At 34.7% G+C, this 21219-nt stretch overlaps 1 protein-coding gene across 1 annotated transcript; it reads right to left on the bottom strand.

The window, feature by feature from the left end:
* Nucleotides 1–467: 467 nt before the first annotated feature.
* On the bottom strand, nt 468–2586 carry LOC137829556 (putative indole-3-pyruvate monooxygenase YUCCA8). Its single transcript, XM_068636381.1, has 3 exons — nt 1702–2586; nt 1081–1452; nt 468–961 (listed from the first exon to the last, which is right to left on the bottom strand). The coding sequence occupies exons 1-3, from the start codon at nt 2371–2373 to the stop codon at nt 749–751; spliced, it is 1257 nt and encodes a 418-aa protein (XP_068492482.1). The 5' UTR covers nt 2374–2586; the 3' UTR covers nt 468–748.
* Between the last annotated feature and the right edge of the window lie 18633 nt (nt 2587–21219).

Genomic DNA, 21219 nt, shown 5'->3' with positions numbered 1-21219 from the left:
AATTTCGTAGTGTGAAAATCGAGACACAGAAAAAGAAGGCTCTGAAATGATGTTACTAACTAACACATTGATTTTGCAAGTGCAAGAGATTCATGCATGTCTCACTTTTCAAAATGGCTTCTAAATGTGATCATACTATTCATTCTCATCATTTTCGTCAAGATCAGGTAGATATGGACACAAGCAGTGACGCCAAAAACAATTGATCATCTTGCTTATAATTTTCTGAAAATCATGGTCTTAGTTTCATCTTCTTTGGATTTATATCGCAATCAAACCTTATTTCCTATAATGAATTTCTCAAGCTTCCTTCCAAAAATCTTACAAGAGCATGTTGCTGTCACACTAAAATTTTCATCATCGAGTTTGATGGTAATTATCACTGCAAAGATTTGAGAACTGAATTACACCATAAAAATCATCTTAGACTGTTTACTCTGTACGAGTTATTATGTTGATAACAGAAATAGAGTAAAATGATGATGAAAAATATTATTGAATTATTATTACATCTCAACTAAGCTACAAAGCCTCTTCATCCTTGGTTTCCTAGAGAAAATCCCAAAAAACTGTTGAAAACTTGGGCAGAGGGAGAGGGCTATGTACCTATTTTCCTGTGTTATCTGCGTATATTTTTTGTCATGTAATATTCTTACAAAAGATACTGTTGTTTTGTTTATACACTAACAAATTCCTAACTAAAAGAAACACCATTGTTTGCATGGTTGTATGTGATCTGAGAGTTAATTCAAAACTGAGAAATGCAACGTCTATGACAAGCAATGGTACGATGTTTCTTTTGCTTAGTCTCTTGTTTCCAAAGTTGGCCAATGTCTCCAGCAATTTTGATAGCATCGAACGAGGCACCAGAGAGCCCTCTCCTTGTGAACCCAACAGCATAAACTCCAACATTTCCTTTCCAACCATTTGGAAAACCATTCTCTGACAAAAATTCACCTTCCTGCACACAACATTACCAAAAATCACATTATTTTCTATTGCCACTACACTGCACAAACATTTCACACTTTTCTTTCCAAATGAGTTAGAAAATAATAAAAAGTAGAAACAAATTCTCACCTGAAGCCAAGAAGGGACATTGCTACGGTACCCTGTTGCAAGCACCACTGCATCAACATCTTGTTTTTCACCATTAACAAGCTCCACGCACCCTTCATTGAGCCTCTTTATTGCTGGCACAACTTTTATGTCACCGGATCTAATTTTTTCCAAGGTGCCAATATCCAAAACAGGGGTCTTTCCCTTTGTGTTCTTCCACAATAAAGGACCTTCCGAAGGCCTTTTCAGCCCAAACCTGTCTATGTTCCCCAACACCAACCACGCCAGCACCAATAGAATCTTGTCGACCACCCAAAGTGGCAACCATTGCAACATCAAAGTCGCCAATTCAAACGTTGACTTCCCAAACACTTCTCTTGGCAACACATGAACCTGCCAAACCAAAATCAAAGCAACCCCATTTAATCACCAACCTCAAAATAACTCGAAACACAATTTTTCTTTCATGTTCTATGTTTCTTATTAGAATTGGAGTTTGACCTTAGTCATTGGCGAAGTGTTTTCCAAAGTTTACTCCTTTGAAGTGAAAAAGTGTAAAGTAAGGAATTGAGTGGGTGATATTTGAAGACGTGATGATCTGTTACGTACTTGATATCATAACTGTACAAGAGAAGGACTTACCGAGCTACGAACAACGATGGAAGGAGAAGCATTGTGGTTAGACAAGTCAAGTGAGAGCTCCATGCCAGAGTTGCCACAACCAACAACAAGCACTTTCTTCCCCTTGAATCTTTCCCCACACTTGTACTCACATGCATGAATAACATCGCCTTTGAATTCCCCCAATCCTTCTATCTCAGGCATCACGCACTCCGCATTCTCACCAGTGGCCACCACGAGCCACCTGCAAATGTACTCAAACTCATTCTTCACAGAGCCACAGGTGGCAACGGTTTTCACCCTCCACAACCCGCTGATTTCATCGTACCTGGCGCTCTGAACACACTGGTTGAATCGTGGGTTTATGTCAAAGTGTCGTGCATAGGATTGGAGATAGTCTATGAACTGATTCTTGGAGGGGTATTGGGGGAAGTGTTGTGGGAATGGAAAGTTAGGGAGCTGACAGAAGTGTTTGGGAAGGTGGAGTTTTAGTCTGTCGTAGGTACGTTTTTGCCACAGTGAGGCTATGCATTCAGCTCTTTCAAGAACCATGAAGGGTACCCCTTGTTCTTTAAGACATGCTGCTGTGGCTAGTCCTGAAGGACCTGCCCCTACGATCACAGGACCATTCACCCAAATGCAACGTTTTGAGAACATCTCTTCGCAATCAACTAGGCGAAACATGTCTTCCATTTTTGTTTCTGAGTTGTGGCCTCTTGAGTCTTAGATAGAAAAAGGAAGAGGTTTTAAGCGTTGAGAGAAATGATTGTTTTTGAGGTTTGGAAATGTGAGTTTGGATTGTTTGTTGGAAGAGAGGAGTTAGAGAGGCTTAAATAGAGGATTTGAATCTGTGATGAAAGCTGGAGAGTTAATGAGCCTTTTCACTTTCTTGTTACATGTCATTTTATGGTTCTTGTTAGATTTTTAGGCTTTTTGATAGCAACAAAGATAGAGCCAGAAATGGGAAAGTATGAGTATTGGAAGTTGTAGCATAATTGAGCACGTTGTTGCTAATAATTGGAGCTTAGAAGCTACTCATATATACCATTATTTAATCTGCATTAAAAGGGTTCATCTGTTGAGTCAAGCTATTATGCTTAAATTATATAGCCTTCATAACTAACAAAATAACTATCATAACGGCAACTTATTAAAAAACCAATATCTTTTTGTATATTTTAAATAATTTTACACAGTTGAATGCAGGAAGGAGAAAGAGGAGAAGAATAAAATAGGTTTAGAAGATGAGCAAAAACACAGGAAGAACATGATTGAAGGATTAGATGCTTCTGAATCATCATTAACTACATCATATGAAAACCAGGTTGACCATATAATAAAAGAGAGAGAGATAACCACCAAAAGGGACCCCAAAAAACACATGAGGTCACGTGCAAAATATAGAAGGATGTATTATTTTTTCGCATTTTTATTGTATTGTTATATTTTTTATATATTAAAACAAAATAATAATAACAAAATTATTGCACTGTTTGGAGAGGAAAAAATTATGAAAAATAAAGATAGTAAAGTAAAAAATAGTTTATTTAAATAAAATTTTAAAAAGATAGTTAGGTAAATGGAATACACTTATGCAAATGAAAGATATAAGTGAAACAGTATTTTGTAGAATGAGAAAATGAGTTTAGTTAATATTAAAAATAATAAAATTGTTAAGATTAAAACTGAATTAAAATTAAAACATGCGTTGCTATGTGGCAGTAAAGCAAAGTCACTGACTATATTTATTAACAATTATACTCTCCTCCTTTTTTTTATGTATTTTATTCATTTTCAATTTCAGTTTTAGATATGCTTTGCAATCTTATTGGATTTTCTGTCTTTGATCTCCTCTTCATTCCAATTTTTTTATGTAGTTCTCACTGCTTAAATTTTACATATAAATTTCTGATGCTTGAAATGTTTATTATTTAAAGTATCAATTGTAAACAAAGTGATGAAGTTGAACGTGATATAAGATAAGAGGGAAAGGACGTTCTCATTCAACATTCGTTTGAGGTGATATATGTTATCAATTTTATATTTTTTTTTCATAAAATCATGGATTTTTTATATGTTAAAATTTTACACTTTTATGTATTACAAAGTGAATTTTAAGAATTATTTAATTATATAAAATTGATTCATAAAATCACTCACTTATAATATATATATATATATATATATGTTTTTTTTTAAATAGGGTCGTCTAGAGAATTATTGGAACAACTCTTCATCTTCCTCGGTCGGTCGGTTGGACAACACTTCACTTTCTCTTCCTCCAAGCTCCTTCCACTCCTCTTCTTGTTCCACCTCAGACTCGGATGGTACATACAGAAGACACTCTGACGCTCAAGTCAGTTTTAGTATACAGTACTCGGTTATCTGAGTACTGTTCAATGACGTACCTAGTTATTGGAATATGTGCTATTTATATTATTTTAGTGGGCCTTTCTTATTGGGCCAGATTAGAGAACTTGGGTCATGTTTAGAAGTGTATTACCTTGCTCCTGATTGCTTATTAGTTTTACTAACTCTGCTTAAGTGTAATTGAATTTGTGGTATCGGTCGACCTGTTGATGGGGGCTGAGACATGGCATCAGTCATACGACTCTCACCAGTACACTTGCCCTCCAGACTTGAAGATGGTTAATCTGAAGAGTCTTTGTCTGAGACCGATGTGGCGATTGGGTTTCCCGAGGTCTGACATGACATTAGGCGGCGCCTGTACGCGTGACATGACATGTATTAATGAGGGTTTTTTTGGCGCCATTTGATGAGGAACGTTGAATCAGGGGAGATCTAACGGTTGAGATGGATGTGATCTTTGTCTCCCGAGACCCCTAAGGGCTATAAATAGTGGTCCCAAACAGTGTCAAATCACTGCTCTCCTGCTTTGATTTCCTGGTCCAACATCTGAATACCCTTCGTCCTGGTGCACGACTTTCCTCGTCCTCCAAAAAGTTAGTCATGTCTTTCGTGTCCTGCATCCTTTTCCTCGGCTCCCACTTCTCCTCTTCCTTTACCCCCTTCGTCTTCTTCGCCTTCTTCATCTTCTTCTCCCGCCTCCTCCACGACCGAGCCCTTGTCGGTCGGTGCAATCCAGGTATGGCACCCGATGGAGAGTGTAGCCAGGGGGAACAACTCGGAAGGTGTTATCGACCGGTCGGGATCCCCTGAGCCCTTATCCCCCCTTATGGGGTTGGATTGGGAGGACCCTAAGGTGATTAGGATCACCTCCAACTTCTTGAGCGGGACCTCCGTTTCAGATTTTTTGGGTAGGTCCCGATTTTGAAGTCAGATGCTAGCCTTGGTATTCTGACTGTTGAACCCTGTAAACCGACTAATACAGTATGTTTGGGTTGGTCTCCTTCTGAACGTCCCTTTTTCTTCTTATACTATTGTTTGTTTTCTGACTTGCACGTTTCTTTTCCCTTTGATAATTTTACGATAGGCGTCTTTCAGACGCTCAACATGGCTCTCACTCAACTCCACCCAAACACTTGGGCATCTCTTCAAACCTTTCGTCTGATATGTGATGCCTTTCGTTTGTCTTCCACTCTTGTCTTCTTTCTTAGCTATTACATCTCCCACCCGGTCGAGTCTGTTCTGTGGCATTAGTCAATCGGGTAATGTTCTTTTCAATTAACAAGAAAGGGCTAAGGGAAGGGAGCAACATAGCCACAATCACTCGCTCTCTGGGCACCACGCCGACTCTACCTCCTCCTCGGTCCTCTCCCATTGTCGTTGACCCTCCTCCACCGACTCATGAATTCAACCGTCCAATCACTGTTACCGAGCCTACTCCTGAGGCTTCGAGGTCACCCCTATCTATATTGGGGGATGACTTGCAATTTTCTAAGGAGGTGAGGGTCGGCTTGAACTCCACTGCAAAGAGTCTGATTTGGGCTGTTTTTGAGGAAGAGTTGCTTCAGGGCAGCATCAAGTTGTTCTGTCGGGGTCTCGTCCTGACCTACCTGCCCGGGGCCGACGAGTCCAGGAGATCTCTCTGCTTGAGCATGAGTTGGCCGAGAGCTCGGGCAATTTGAAGTATAGTTCCTGGAAGAAAAATCAGCTTATGAGGGGAAGCTTGCTCATTAGGCGACTGAACGAGAGATCGTCGAGGCTAGGGAGGTCGAGTTGGAGCAGTGAGGAAGGGAAATGGTGGCCGAGGTGGCCAAGTTGAGGAGGCCTTGGAGAGGACTGATAACAGGATCTTAGTGTTGGAGGCCAAGAGCTCGGAGTTGCGGGCCGAGAAGGAGGTGGTCGAGGCCGACTTGGACAAGACAATCAAAGATACTTTAGTGATGTTGGGCCAAAGCTTCGATCAGGCTGTCCTCCAGGCCCACCTTCTCTACAATAGAGCCCCACCGTCCGATAACTTCGAACCCAACATGGACGTGTTCGAAGGTTGGATGGTGTCTTGCGAGGAGATGCAGGCCTTATAGAGCGTAACCCGAGCTACTCCGACCGAGGGTGCTGAAGATGAAGACCAATAGATTTAGACTTTAGCTTTTTTTTATCCTCGGCCGGGATGTGGCCTTCTCCTTCTTATCCTCCGAGGTCGGGGTGTGACCTTCACCTTCTTTGCTTGCTTAATGAACCGTTTGTACTTTTGTTCCACTACTTCTCCTTGAAATGTATAAGTTAAAATAAATTGTTAATTACTAAATGGTCAGTATAAATTAATTGAGCAAAAGTTTTTCACAAGTGCTTGATGTCGGCCGGTACAATTATGTTTACTTGAATGAAGTCTTTAAGGTTTCAGTAGGGTATGCCGGTTAGGGATACATCCTTGTCCGCACCAAGTTTTTAAGGTTTTGGTAGGGTATGCCGGTTAAGACTACGTCCTTGAGCACACCAATTCTTTACAATTTTTGTAGGGTATGTCGGTTAAGGCTCGTCCTTGACCGCACCAATTCTTTACAGTTTTGGTAGGGTATGTCGGTTAAGGCTACGTCCTTGACTGAACTGAGTCTTCTAGGTGTCGGTAAGGTATACTAGTTAAGGCTACATCCTAGTCTTTAAGGTTTTGGTAGATTATACCAGTTAAGGCTACGTCCTTGACCGAACCGAGTCTTTTAGGTGTCGGTAGGGTATGCCGGTTAAGGCTACATCCTTGACCGAACCGAGTATTGGGAAGTGTGTAAGTGTAATTTGTAAAAATACACAATTAAAGAGAAACACCTCGTTAAAACCTACCCGACCGATAACCCTCTTTAGGAAAACTAGTCGGGTGAGGAAATAGTGAGTAAGTTTTATTTCATGCTTAACTGTAGTAGAATTTGAGGTGTGTGGCATTCCACGTCCTCGGTAAAATTTTCTTGAAAGCCATTCTAGGTGGTACCCCCCCCCCCCCAAGCTGCTACCTCTTGGATTTGGAAGGGGCTTTCCCAGTTAGATGAAAACTTGTCGTTGTTCTTTCTCGCCTTGCTCCTCATCGTCCAAATAAGGTCTCCCTTCTGGAAGCTTCTTGGTCGAACCTTCGTTGTTGTATCGCCTGGCAGCTTGGAGCTTGCATGCCATTTCGTGGATCTTGCTTTTGTCCTGGAGCTCACTAAGGAGGTCTAGGCCGACCAACAGGTTCTCTTGGTTTAGAGTTAAGTCGAAGAGTTGCCTTCTAAGCGATGATTTGATGCCGAGTTCTTCGTAAAATCCTTGAAGTCCTCGGTCAATGAATTGTCGGTCGTTATTAGTGATGATGGTGTGCGGGAGCCCGAACCGACACAAAATGCTCTTCCACACGTAGTTTTGCACATTCTTGGCTGAGATGGAGGCAAGGGGCCCGGCCTCGATTCACTTGGTGAAGTAGTTAACCCCGACTAGGAGGAACTTGGCTTGACCTTTGCCTAGACTAAAGGGGTCGATGATTTCAATTCCTTATATGGCGAACGACCATGGGGACATTATGGTTGCAAACTATGTCTCAAATATGGACACCAACGTTGCGAAGCTATCAACAGAGTTAGGAGGGAGTTTGGTAAACCAACTCAGGGCTCCTCCCTTCAACGACGTGGGGAACAGTGAATTATCGAGTACAATAATCGCTAAATATAAAAACAGAACAATTAAAAGAGTTTTGAATTAATTGTGTTGGCACTGATCAATAAGAAAATAGACAAAGAATTAGTTGTTTCAATTGGAAAATTAAGGATTAGTTTCGTCTCTCTCACTCTCAAGTATTTTGATTAGCATGTCAACATTAAGTTCTTTGATTGAAATTGATGCCCGTATAAAAATCATTTATATCGATTCCTCGCACATAAAATCCTTAAGAATGTCCCCTAACTATCGATCCCTCGCATAATTATAAGAACAACTTAGAACGAAGCTCAGACGTTTAATAGCAATTAACATTTCAAGTCTATTCCTAGCACTCAAATATGTTAAATATTGTTGTTTAGGTCCGAACCCTAAAAATACCTCCCAGTCATATTTAAGATTCTGAATTTGTCACGGAAAATTAAAAGTAAAACAACAATACCAATAATCAATCAAGAACTGAATATTAATATATAAGATATCACCTCAATACATAAGAGTTTGAACACATTACTCCCAATCCCAAAGGGTAGAATTAGCCACACATACTTCTAACACCTTCCATTCTCCCAATTGGGTTACAATTCACTCTATGGTGTTTTCCTCTCAATCTGGCACACTAGGGTTGAGCCTTTAGCCCTCTATTTATCCTAGTTTTCTAGGGTTAGGTTGCTTCTTGTGTCGCGCTAATGGGCTAAATGATAAAACATAAAAAAAGGCTCAATCTTTCTTTGCATCTTTTTCCATTTTGGGACCTTCCGGCTTTATCTTTTTAGTTCAAATTATTCTCCTTTATTTCAAATCTTCAATCTTCCATAGAAATCTGCAATTAACACCAAATTTGGGAATAAAATGCTTTTATTCAAATAAAGCTCATAAAAATGTAAAAAGGTATATATTCATAAATTAGGGATTATTTTATATGTAAATTAGCAATAAATCCTCATAAGTGCCTATATTTTAATATGAAATATTACTGAAATTAGGCACTTATCAACAGGACTGCGTCTTATGAGGTGTAAAGGCTCATGTGCGTGGTGTATGCATCCATGTGCTCATCTGGTTCGGTCGTGCCATTGTAGTGCTCCTTGTTGAAGCCTTTTCACTTGTTTGACAGTGGTACCCCGATTATGAAATCGGTAAAATGATTCCGACAGACCGAATCGAGGGTTTTAGTCGTTGGGGCAACTTGTTTGGGTAGGACTCACCATCCACCTCTTGGGTGTGGATCTTGTCATTCGGCTCCTCAACAGTCTTAGGGTCGGTGAGGGTGGTGAAGGACCTACCGACAAGGTTGGTCGGTCGAACAAACGGTCCCCTTACCTGAGTTTCCTCTTCATCTCTTCATTCTCCTTTCAGAGAGCTAGGATTTCATCCTCATTCTTCCGAGCGACTTCATCATTTCTTCTTCTCATCTCAGCCATCTTCCTCTGCAGAGACATTAGCAGTGTCATCTGCTCAGCTTCAGATATATATATGGATGATCTGATAGCGGGTGACTTAATAAGTCAAACAAACTCTCTCGTTAGGATAAACTTTAAATAATTCTAATATCATTTTAAAAAGTGAAAAAAATATAACTCAATTTTATAAAAGATATTTACATTCACTTATATATTATAAAATATTATTATATTTAGTTAATCTGAAATCTCCAAAACGAAACTTCTCATGTATATTTCAATTATGGAAAGTGATTATAAATTTAAAAATATAATTTCTAGTCAAACGATAGCTTATTAGTGAAAATTAACTTTGTGATTTTGTTATTATTAAATTGATGTTATATATTCCATTTTTGAAGTAATAATTTCATGTGGTTTTTACATTAACAATATTTTTTTTTCTAGGATGCGATAGTGCTTGTGGTTTTATTAATGATGGTGAAATTTTTTACTTTGTTTTTGTTTCCCATCCTTTGGACATTGTTCTGACCAATATCATCAGAAGTTCAGGTACCTCTTAGGTTAACAATTTTGACAGCAGCAAAAGGACCTTATTTATAGTTATCTTCCATTTTATATTTTGACTATTAGAGAAGTGTATTAAATAAATTGAAAAAGGAGAAAGAACATGATTAGATACGAAATTAGTATTAAAAAAGAAGGTAGTAGTTGTTCAATCATAACACGGTTGAGTTAAAACGACTTCTAATTCACTGTATTTTGTCCTTGTTGGTGGGGAAGCCACTATTTAAATACATGTTTGACTTTTGGGAACTATTATAAAAGGGGTGGCTACACCCTTCAATCCCTCTTTTTCAGCTTTTAAAAAAATGGCAAATTCATAATTGTTCTTTTCAAGGACTACCAAATTTCATACCAACAACAATTATCAATTATCAATTATAAATTATAAATTGCAAACTTTATCTTACTATAATTGACACTAAAATTAATTATTAAATAAAAAGTAATTTAAAAAATAATAATTAATTATTATATTAACTAAATTATATATTATTTTAGAGATTAAAAAAATTACTAATACCTAATTAGATACTAATTTAATTTTAGTTATCAATATTTTTAGTCTCTAAAAATATTATTTAATTTAATTAATATAATCATTAATTAAGTTTTTAATAGTCAGATTTATAAAATCGGTACATAAGATGACTTTTATTTCTAACACATCTCTTCACGTCAAGATCTGTGCACGAGACTATATATTAGCATGTGGTCTAATAAGGTTAACAAACTATCATTACAATAGACCCTAAATGATTATGCTATTATATTAAGAGTAAACTTTATGCCTAATCTAACCTTACAAAATCAACTCATAAGGTGAGGGTTATATTTATATACTATGAAATATTCTTATCTCTGGTGAGGTATCCAACACTTATCGTATCAGTATTGTCGGACAATTCATAAATATCTAGTTTTACATTCAAATTATCTAATGCTCAACGTGAAGAAACAAGTGGAGATCACACATCAATTAGATATAAAGTTAAATTACATTATTTAAATAAAGTGCAAACCTCATCTTATACATTAATTTTTTTGTGAAATTGAGTTATTCTTAATTTTTTTTAAAATACATCAAATATTTATATATGAAAGAATCATTGACAAACCTATAAAAAAAATACTATAATAGAGTGATCAGAGCAATAATGTAGAATGTGAGAATTTGGGAATTTTGGAGTGAATAATGGGTGCAATGGTACAAGGTAAAGAAGTAAGGAAATGAATGGCAGAGCAGAAGAGAAGGAAATGGGAATATGAACAGATGCAGTGCATGATGTGCAAGTTCATCAACACCTAATTTGATGCTTGAGGAATTTCTTGATCCATCTAATAGTAATAATATAAGGGTTGGTTGGTTTGTTGTGAGAACACATGTACATGTGGTGGGATGAGAAGGGATTAATTTGTTAGTGATGAGCATGAGTGAAGGGTCTACACATCTCTCATGCAACATTTCAAAACCCTATCCATCGTGCCCAAATGCAACTAAATAATGCAATTTCCCATAAAACAATTAATTCTTTGATTTGATTGTAGATCTGCCTCAATTATTTAGTTTCACCAACAACATGTCTCTATATGTACATATATAACTTCCAATCATTTAAATAAAAAACAATACTCAAATATGCTCTTATATTATATACTAGATGCATAGATATAACCTCTGTGTATGTTTATTAAATGGTTATATATAGTTCAAATTTTATTTATACATTCATGTCAAACTTATACAAAATATATTGTATATTATGAACTTACTTCTCATTTAATATCACTTCATCACAAATAACTAATTTTATAATAATTACTTTGAAAAATAATAACAATTACCATTTCTTATTGATTTATTGCACAAAAGCATTTGCACTAATATGATATAACCTATTGAAATTTTTAGAAATATTGGTCTCAACTTTTTATCTAATGAATCTCCCTTAATTTTTAATAAAGGTTAAGAGAGTGTATACGTCAAAAAAGTTGTACGACTCTTCTAAAAAGAGATATTTCAAAGTTGTTTATAGGAAGTGATATGATATTTTTTTTCCTAATATAACAAAATCAATTTCTCTAAAATATAAATATATGCTTAAAAAACATTCTTCATAAACACTTTTTAAAAATAAAATAAAATGAAATGAACATTTTTTCATAAATTAAAATTCATTTATGAATAAACTAATTTTAACCCACAGAAAAAAAGTTTGTTTTATTTATTTTTTCTTTCTTAAAAGTAGTTTTAGAGAAAAAGTGAGTTGTACTAAAACTATTGTAGGGAGGTCACTTTATATAAAGGAAAATAATAGAATATGAAGAAAGTTACATAAAAAAGATGAGAAACTGAAAAGAAAGTTTTCCATTCCATATTTTCACTTAATAGTTTTCTTAGGGTATGAGGCTGAAATAAACTCCTTTATGATCACACACGCTGGCAGATATTTATTGGCAGATCCTCAGAGAAATTGCAATAATGTAAATTGCTTTTTGTTTAAAATGCAATGGACCCTTCAAAATCATTGCTCCAAGTTAAGATCCATGACTTTGTTCATAAAGGAAAAACCAAATTAAAATCAACCAAATAAATTTGATAACAATGTTTACCAGCTCAACAAAGGTTTAACAAAGGTTTTGAGTTTGAGTTTCTGTTTTGTTTGTTGTTATTATGTTAAGACTACCTTTGTAATAGCACATGCAAATGTTATATTTCTATCCTTATATCATTGTATTAACCTTATATCATTGTATCAAAACTTAAAAAAAACTTAAAGAAGTTTTTTTAGGTTATATCTTGGTTCTTAAATTCTAAACTCTAAACCCTAAAGATCACAATACTTGAAAATATATTTTGATATTCAAGTTAGTTTTTGTTAAACGAAGAATTTTAAAATAAATTCAGCCACTAATAATTACATAAAATCTATTTCTCCTTATTCTGGAACATCCCATATTTATATTACTCTAGATAGACTTATACATGTACAAATAATCAAGGCACACCCAAATATTTTCTAATCATACTTTTTTGACACTCATTTAAGTGTAATACTTTATTAATTAGGCTTTGGCTAATCATTATGAGATAATGCATTTTATATTCCAAAAGTTTGATGGATGTGTTTAATGTTTTACACCGTTCACATGAATAGACTGTCTTAGTGATCCGAAATATTTTGAATATCTTTTTATATGAAATAATAGTGTCAAGTAACCTTAATTTTTCGTGAAAGTTGCATTTCCACTAAAACTTAAAATGGAAACATTGTGCATGTAGACTCTCCCAATTGATTTCTGAACTCTTGAAAATTTGATTAAATAGAATTAGATAGAGGAAGTTATATGTATGGATTAGATAGGGATGGATGATACATATCCATGGTGGGAACTCTTGTGGATTGAGGACATTTATTTGGAAGCATGTGCAATTGAAAGCAACAACTTTTGATTTTCCTTTTGGATCCTCCTCCAATTCATATCACAAACAAGACAAAGCCAAGGGTATAGATTGAATTAATATCACATAATTGTGACAAGGAATTTCATCAAACTCATTACTTCCATTGCCTAGTAACCAAGCTCCCCATACCTATGCCTGCCAATGCCATCATTCAAATATCAAATAACTTTTTCATTATATTTTCATTAACTCAGTGTTTATCACACTGGGCATGCACACCAAGCTTAAAGATTGATTAATTACTTGAGCATAAGTTAGATTAATTACTTTCTCAATATTTACATTTAAATTATAAATTATTATACGAATTTTAAATTTAACTCAACTTTATTAAATTAGTTTATAAAATATAATTTGTATCACTTATATATTATAAAAATTTTATTTTTAATAAATAATCTTCTATATAAAAAAATTAAAACTATGTATGATCAAATTTATTTTCTCACACGTCAATAGTTGGTGTTTAATGCGTGTGGACAGTGGAGACTTGAAAGTTTCCCATTTTGATGGTCCATATATAGTGAGGAAGTTGTTTGAAATGAAAGTGAAAAGGTTGTGGTGTGCACCTACACTCTCAATTCAATTGCCATTGCCGACTACCTTCAAAGGCTAATAATAATAAAAATGTTGTTATTTATCACTCAAGATAATGGGGAAACTAGAAATAATGAGGTGTCGATATCATTTTCTTGTAAAACCTGAAAAAATATGTTTAATTTGAAAACTTAAATATATATTAGCTTGCAACTTGTAATTTAAGGCAAAAAATTCTCACAACATTTTGGGTGGATGATAAATTATGTATTTTATGTCTAAAATATATTAAAAATATATGAGTAAGTACAAATCTCATCTAATAAAGTCGGTTTTATCACTACAAGAAAATCATCAAATAGAAACTAATTTGTAGAGACCAAAATAATTTAAAGACCATTTTAGAAACTAAAAAAAATTGATTTCTAAATTAGTTTATATTATTGTTAAATAGTTTCTAAATTGGTATCTAATTAGCAACCAAGGTTTTAGAGACCAGATTTAGAAACTAAATAATTGGTCTAATTAGATACCAATTTAAAAACTATTTAACAATAATATAAACTAATTTAGAAACCATTTTTTTTTAGTTTTTAAAATGGTTTCTAATTTAGTTACTATTGCAACTAATTATTTTGGTCTCTAAAAATTGGTTTCTATTTCATGATTTTCTTGTAATGTATAAAATTGAGTTAGATTTAAACTGAAACTTGTATCAGACTCATTTAGAATTTATTCTAATAGGGCATGATGTGAGAGGTTACGTTGGAGATCCCGTCAACTAGAAGTATAATATATGAATTGTGATATACAAATTTTAATATTTATTTTTCAATTTTCTAAAAATTTTGGGTATTTACATCGAAATTAATATTTGTTATCTACTTTTTGCTAAAGGAAAAAGAATTTAGAAATTGTATCTTTTGTAAATCTTCCAAACTGATGCATGATATATGTTGGTTCAAGTTAATATTTGATATATATCTTTGTAAATTTAACCTAAGGTTAATACTAACCTTCTATCTATGTTTATTAAACTCTAGATTGAGTGAGGGATTATTATTTTCAGATATATTAATAATTTGTTAGACGCTTTGATTGTTTAATATGTTTATAATTATATAAATTTCTATTAAGAATATGTGTGTATTTTATTTAATTATATTATTGTTTTTTTAATTTGATGTACTTTTTTTTTTATCTTTTTCACTATAATACACATAATTAATGTTGATGCCTTATTAAATTTTTTGCTGATATATTAAGTCCATTGACATATTATTGTTTTATTTTTTAAAATATATTTTAATTTGCAAATCTCATTTTTTTATGTTACAATTTTTTTTTGCACTTTTACCTCTTTAATTTCGTGTGTGAAAAAAAAATTTAATAGCATTTGCAATTAGTTATATATTGTACCGCCCTGGTAGTCGGAAGTGATGACGTGGCAGCAAGCTATTATCTGGGCGTGTTAAGTAGGGCTCATGGCTGGCAGAAGGGAAGGAAGTCAGAGGGCTCGTGTAGTCGCCAGTTATTAAGTTGGCGTGCTCCGATCTCTAGCATACCTAAACCGGCGGTCACCGGGTTTGAGATGAAGTCGCCGGATGCGAACCCAAACGACCTAGTGGTTAGAGATCGCCGAAAGAAGGACATCGCCGAAGGATCAGGGAAGCTTGTTCCAGACTTTCGAAGCAGAGGATAAAGTCGTCAGGTAGTCATTTCCTAGCTAGCCAGAGGTTGAGGTCGGGGAACAGCTTACCATGCACGGGGAAGCAAGTGAAGTAGATCATGAAGGCGGCCAGCGAGACCACAGGGAAGGTGTGTATGAAGGCACCCGTACTCGCCACGCAGAAGAGATCACGCTCCAAGGCAGCTATGCGCTGAGTTGTTTCATGCGTAAGTAACTTAGCCAAAAGCCTGAAGAATAAGAAGTGGCGCCCAAGTCAAGGATGCTCCAGATGGTGACACGTGTACAGCTGGATGCGAGCCACGTGTCCAGATGTGTAATTGTCAGGAGAGAGAAAGTGCACAGGTATATAAGAGATTCTAACGAACTCCAGAGGTACGCACGTTTAGATTACTTCTTTACGCTTGCGAGAGCTTGAGTACGCTGAGAGAGAATTTTGCACGGTTCCTGAGAGTTCTTAAGTTTTCTCTTAGTATTTGGTGGTTCAGTCGCTGACTTGGGCGTCGGAGCGTGATCGGCCGCAGCGGCACCGTTCTGTCTTTTGCAGGTTCTTGAGGTGAATCAAGGCGAATGACCGAAGCTAACACGGCGCAGAAGTCGATCCAGATTTGACGAGGCAAGGCTCCTGCGTCTTGGTCAACAGGCAGGATCATATATATATATATATATATATATATATATATATATATATATATATATATAAAATTTAAAAAATAAAATAATTTCTCAATATTATTTTCATTTCATAAATTAAGTACTTCAAAATTAATCATTTCTCAGTTTTAAATTATGCACATTTTTATTAAAATTCAACCCAAATATATTTTTGTAAAGCTATATATTACATAATTAATATTTTTCCTGTAACATTAACTAAATTTATATTAAAAAAAAAAGGCATGTTAACAGTGAATAGGAAATCATTTCTAGCCCTTTAAATCCAATACTTGGAATCCTTTCCCCAAACATTTACAGTTATTTACGTCCTTAATGTTAAGAGTATTTAAAATTTAAAATTGAAAACTGAAAACCAAACCAAAATTTGAAAATTTGGTTTATTTTATTATTTTGAAGGTCGAATTATTTTTAAATACAAGTGAATTTCAGTTATTGCAATTAAACTGTCGATTAAATTTATTATGCTTTAATTTATATAGGATGTAGATCTTTGTATTTATTAATTCGAAGTATTTTTTGTGTTACTTCTGTGGAAATCTGTAGACATTTTAGTTACTGTAGTATAGAATTAACTATTTTATTGTGAATTTGTGAGTGTAATAATATAATGTTTCACAACAAATTATATATATATATATATATATATATATATATATTTGCCTTATAAATTCATTTATCACTAATGTTCTTAATCTGAATGATTGTTTAACAACTAACACGTAGCAAAATTGTTTTAAAACCATAAAAAGTAAAAGTTTGGTTTGGTTCATATATTAATTAACCAAATCAGATCCCCCATGTTTTCTTTTAATTTGTTAGGATAAATTTTTATCCTAAAATCGAATCAAACCGCATCACACCATTACTGAATGCTAGCAAATAATATAACAATAATACTTCCCTCGAAAAAAATTAATTATATTAATTATATTAACTATCCAATTTAATTATTAAATGTTAATTTTTTTACATTAGAAATTAAGATACTCATTTGTGTGTAATTTCATAGGTTCAATACTAAACTAATAGTATGTTAATTATAAAATAGACATGTGGTAACCGTTATTAATATCTTGATAATATAATAATATATACCATCAAATAAGACTTATTTTTTCTTATGTGATGATCACAAACTTAGAACCATGACAAATTAACAATTTAATAGAATAAATAGAATAATAAATAAAGAATTAAATATAATTTTCTTTTTTAAAGTATAATTTTGAAATTAATTTTTAACTCAGTATAAATTTTAATTCTTTTAGATATTTATAATAAAAACCTATTAGAATGAATGATTATTTTTTGAATGTAACAAACAAATTTCGAATGTCGATTATAGTGTTAAAATATTTTGTATTGATTTATTAAATTTATAATTATAATATCATTTATATTAAAAATGTATTTATTATGTAAAAAAAAACTAGATTCATACTATGCTTATTATAAGTGTCCCATAAATCTAAAGTTATACTATAAATCAATTTTGTATAAAAATATAGAAAAAATATATATTTAACTAAAAAATAAATAACAATTATTATAATATGCATGAACCCCTATATAAGTATGATTGGGATGTACGGGTACATTGAAACGGAAGCATATATAAAATTGGAAAAATAATTATATATATGAGTTCCTTTTGTAGAATTGTTAAAGGGAAAACCGCTCCAAAGTGCATTTATATAATTGAAACTAATGATGCATGACGCATTTCCTCTATATTTAAAACTCTACATACCCATCTCTTTAAAATGTTCGTTTGATTAGGCTTTTATTTTATTAAAAGGTCATCTAAATTAAATATAAAAGTTAAATGTGATTTTAGTTTGATTTTAATTTTAAAAAAATAAACCAAATTATATTAACATTTTACCATTCAGTTTGAATTAATGTTTACAATTTTTGGTTATTTTAAATTTTTTTAATTTATAATTTTAGCTCGCTCTCATACCCATAAATAATCTACACGATCTTCCTGTTTGTATTTGTATAGGCAAATAGGGTTTAGATAATCTTATTGTTTGTATTTGTATAGGCAAATAGGGTTTAGATAGTACCTGAGACTAGGCGTGTGATTATTAATGTGTCGGTGATTTTGTGCTTTCTTCCTTCAAGTTTCCTTCCACAAATGTTGATGCTCGGTCGCATGGGGTGACCTGAAAAAGGCACTCTGACGCTCAAGTAAGTACTTTGCGTAAATAATGTATATTCATAATTGGTAAAAGCGTACCTTACACATTCGTGGTGAAGTTTATTTATAGTGTTGATCATGGGTCCTTTTGGTAATGGGTTTGACCAATCAAGCTTATAGGAAAGTATAAACATATTAGAGAATATTTGTTAATCAATACTTGGCTGATTTATTGGAGATATTTGCATATTTCAGGATAAGTTATGGCTCATTAAGGGTTATTGTAACTGTCATTATTGTCATTTATTGCACGTCCTGAGATGTTCTTTGACTCGAACAATCGGTCACCTAAACCGAGATGGGCTCGTCCGGTACACTTGCCCCCAGGCTCGAAGAAGATAATTTCTGAAGAGTCGTGAAATAACTGTTGGAGTTCCCGAGACAGGATGTGATTGATGTGTGCATTAAATGCTTGCCAGAGATGTGACGCTTGCTTTGTTGAAAAAAGTCGTCGTTTGATGAGTATTGTTCAATCGGAGCGATCTAACAGGTGCGATTTTGTGTTGTTTCGTATGTCGAGTGATACGAGCCACTGGATGACTAGTGATCTAATGGTGCAAAATGATTTACACGATAATCTCTTTCCTCTACAGGTTCGTATAAATAGGACCTCATTTGAATGTAGTAAGGTTTACGTCTTCATCATTGTGCTATAGAGTTTGCTTAGCTTGATCTGAGTGGCGAGTTTATTAACTCTTTCACTTTCCTTGCACTAAGGTTAGTAATGTCTTCCTCTACTGATCTTTCTAATAGTATTTTAAATGTTGAGTCTTCTAAACTTACCTGTACCGCATCCGGTGGTGTGAGAGACATGAGTGACTCGAACCACACGGTCGACCCTAGGTTAGACTGTCCAAACTACCCGGTGGATCGATCCATGCGTCTTGGATGTCTCTACTTGCTTCAGGGGTCTCAATGATTTGGATAAGTTTTTATCCAAAGTATCCATCTTAAAACCTGATTCGCCCTCGAACGTAGTGGTTGCCAACAGTTGTGGCCACACCGACCGAGTGTGCCACGGTTGGGAAAGCACACCTCGAGACTTCCTTTTTGTATACAACAAATTTTTCAACGATTTACACATTACCCTCCCCTTTGATGAATTTACCATGGGGGTCCTTCAGATCCTTAATGTGGCGTCGATCCAAATGCATCCCAACTCGTGGGCGACCCTTCAAGCTTTTAGAATTATTTGCGATATTTTCAAGTTACTACCCACGCCTCAATTTTTTTATTTTATTATGATTCTCGTCTGAGTAATCCAATGAGTTTGTTGTCTTTAACAAGTCGACTAGTGAGTATTCGATTTGCACCCTATACCTTGTCATATAAGAATTTCAAAGAAAAATACTTCAAAAATTTTGTAAAGCCGGACGACAAACCCTACTTCTATGATGCAGAAGGGAGAACAAAATTTCCTTTTCATTGGACCCAAAATCCACAAAGATATGTCTCATCGTCGAGGTCTTCAATGACTCCTTTGGATAAAGAAATTTTTTCTATTCTTTACTAGCTCCTGAATAAGTTATCCACTCGGGAATTGGTAGCTTTGTATGAGTCGTCCAAGAGGTGGATAGATTTCACTGGTATGTAGACTCTTTATGTGCATGATTGCATTCATTATTTTGACGAGGTGTTTAATTCGTTCGTGTTTTGCAATTACCATGTCGCGTGCAGATCCAGATTTGACGAATTATCTGAAGCAATTGCAAAGGCAGGCGGACACAAGAAAACTGAGTAGCTTTGAATTACTTGGCACAACGAACCTAACCCCACAGTCGACGTGGTGCCACCGAAGACAATTGTACCTCTAGTGAATCCCAAAAAACAGGGTTGGTCGACGAAAACCACACAATAAAAGGTAGAGGTGGGGTCGTCTTCTCGCCAGCCAACCTTGCTCGGCCCAAATTTACGATTGGCCCAAGGTGTCCAAGTTGCTCTAACTTCGAAAGTAGAGAACATTTTGGCAGCTGTCCTTAAAAATGACCTAGTGGTGGAGCTGGTCGACATTCATAGTCATGCCCTGATTATTGGTCGGATGTTGTGAGAAGAGCTGGAGAAGAACTCAGCCACCGTGGTGGCGAAGATGAAGGCAGACTTAAATGAATCGTCCAACTCCCTAAAGACTACCTTAGATGCCATGGGAGCACTAGATGAAAAGTTGCGCTAAGTCACCAAGGAGGCCAACGAGGCGAAGAAAGAGGCGGTCGTACGGAAGGTCGAAGCTGAGAAAACTGGAAATTGGTTTTTGTGAGAGGTTGTACTTGAATGCATGATTGAGAGTCTTCCTTATCTTAAAATTTGGTTTCTTAGTTAGTTCGAATTGTTCTAATTAATTTCTCGGACACATGATTCAATAGAGAGGAGATAAGCATTCCCATGAAGTATATGCATGGAACAAAGTGGGTATTGATTAAACCAGTAGACACATGCTTTACTGGTGAGTTTCAATTGAATTAGATTGACGCATGTTCAATCTAGTTTACCTCTGTTAGAGGATTGATAAATTATTAATCTTTGGAGAACCTATGAAGAATTCAATGGTGGAGGAACTTGGGGATCAACCGCTTTTTCTTTGTTGTTTTAATCTTTTATTTTTATTTTTTGCACATCTATCTAAACCCCTTTTTTATTATTATTGTTATTGCTATCTTTTATTGCTTTGCAGATATATTCTAAACACTGATTTATTGATTTTAACTATTGAAATCGTTAGGAGACGACTTGAGGTCATCTGACCACAATTATACTATCATCTCTCTAGTGTTAGACAAGTCTATGCTAGAACTATATTAATTTGACAGCAAAACGACAACTATCAAGGTGCGCTCAATGAATTTAGTTGAAATTTGTTTACCTTATTCGAATCGCGTTCGGTAATAGTTATTTTAATCTTATTGCGCTCGGCGATCGTAGTTTGTATTTGTCGAGTTACTTGTAGTAACCAAAGATGAGGTAG

The sequence above is a fragment of the Phaseolus vulgaris genome, chromosome 7, assembly GCF_051622355.1.
Source record: "Phaseolus vulgaris cultivar YP4 chromosome 7, ASM5162235v1, whole genome shotgun sequence".
NCBI lineage: Eukaryota > Viridiplantae > Streptophyta > Magnoliopsida > Fabales > Fabaceae > Phaseolus > Phaseolus vulgaris.
This window is presented reverse-complemented; position numbering and strand designations above follow the sequence as displayed.

Excerpts from the sequence above, each read along its gene's own strand:
- LOC137829556 (XM_068636381.1), bottom strand. The coding sequence starts at position 2,373 with ATGGAAGACATGTTTCGCCTAGTTGATTGCGAAGAGATGTTCTCAAAA. Across the intron at positions 1,453-1,701 it reads CCATCGTTGTTCGTAGCTCG|GTTCATGTGTTGCCAAGAGA; the intron begins GTAAGTCCTTCT and ends TTGGTTTGGCAG. Across the intron at positions 962-1,080 it reads ATGTCCCTTCTTGGCTTCAG|GAAGGTGAATTTTTGTCAGA; the intron begins GTGAGAATTTGT and ends TGTTGTGTGCAG.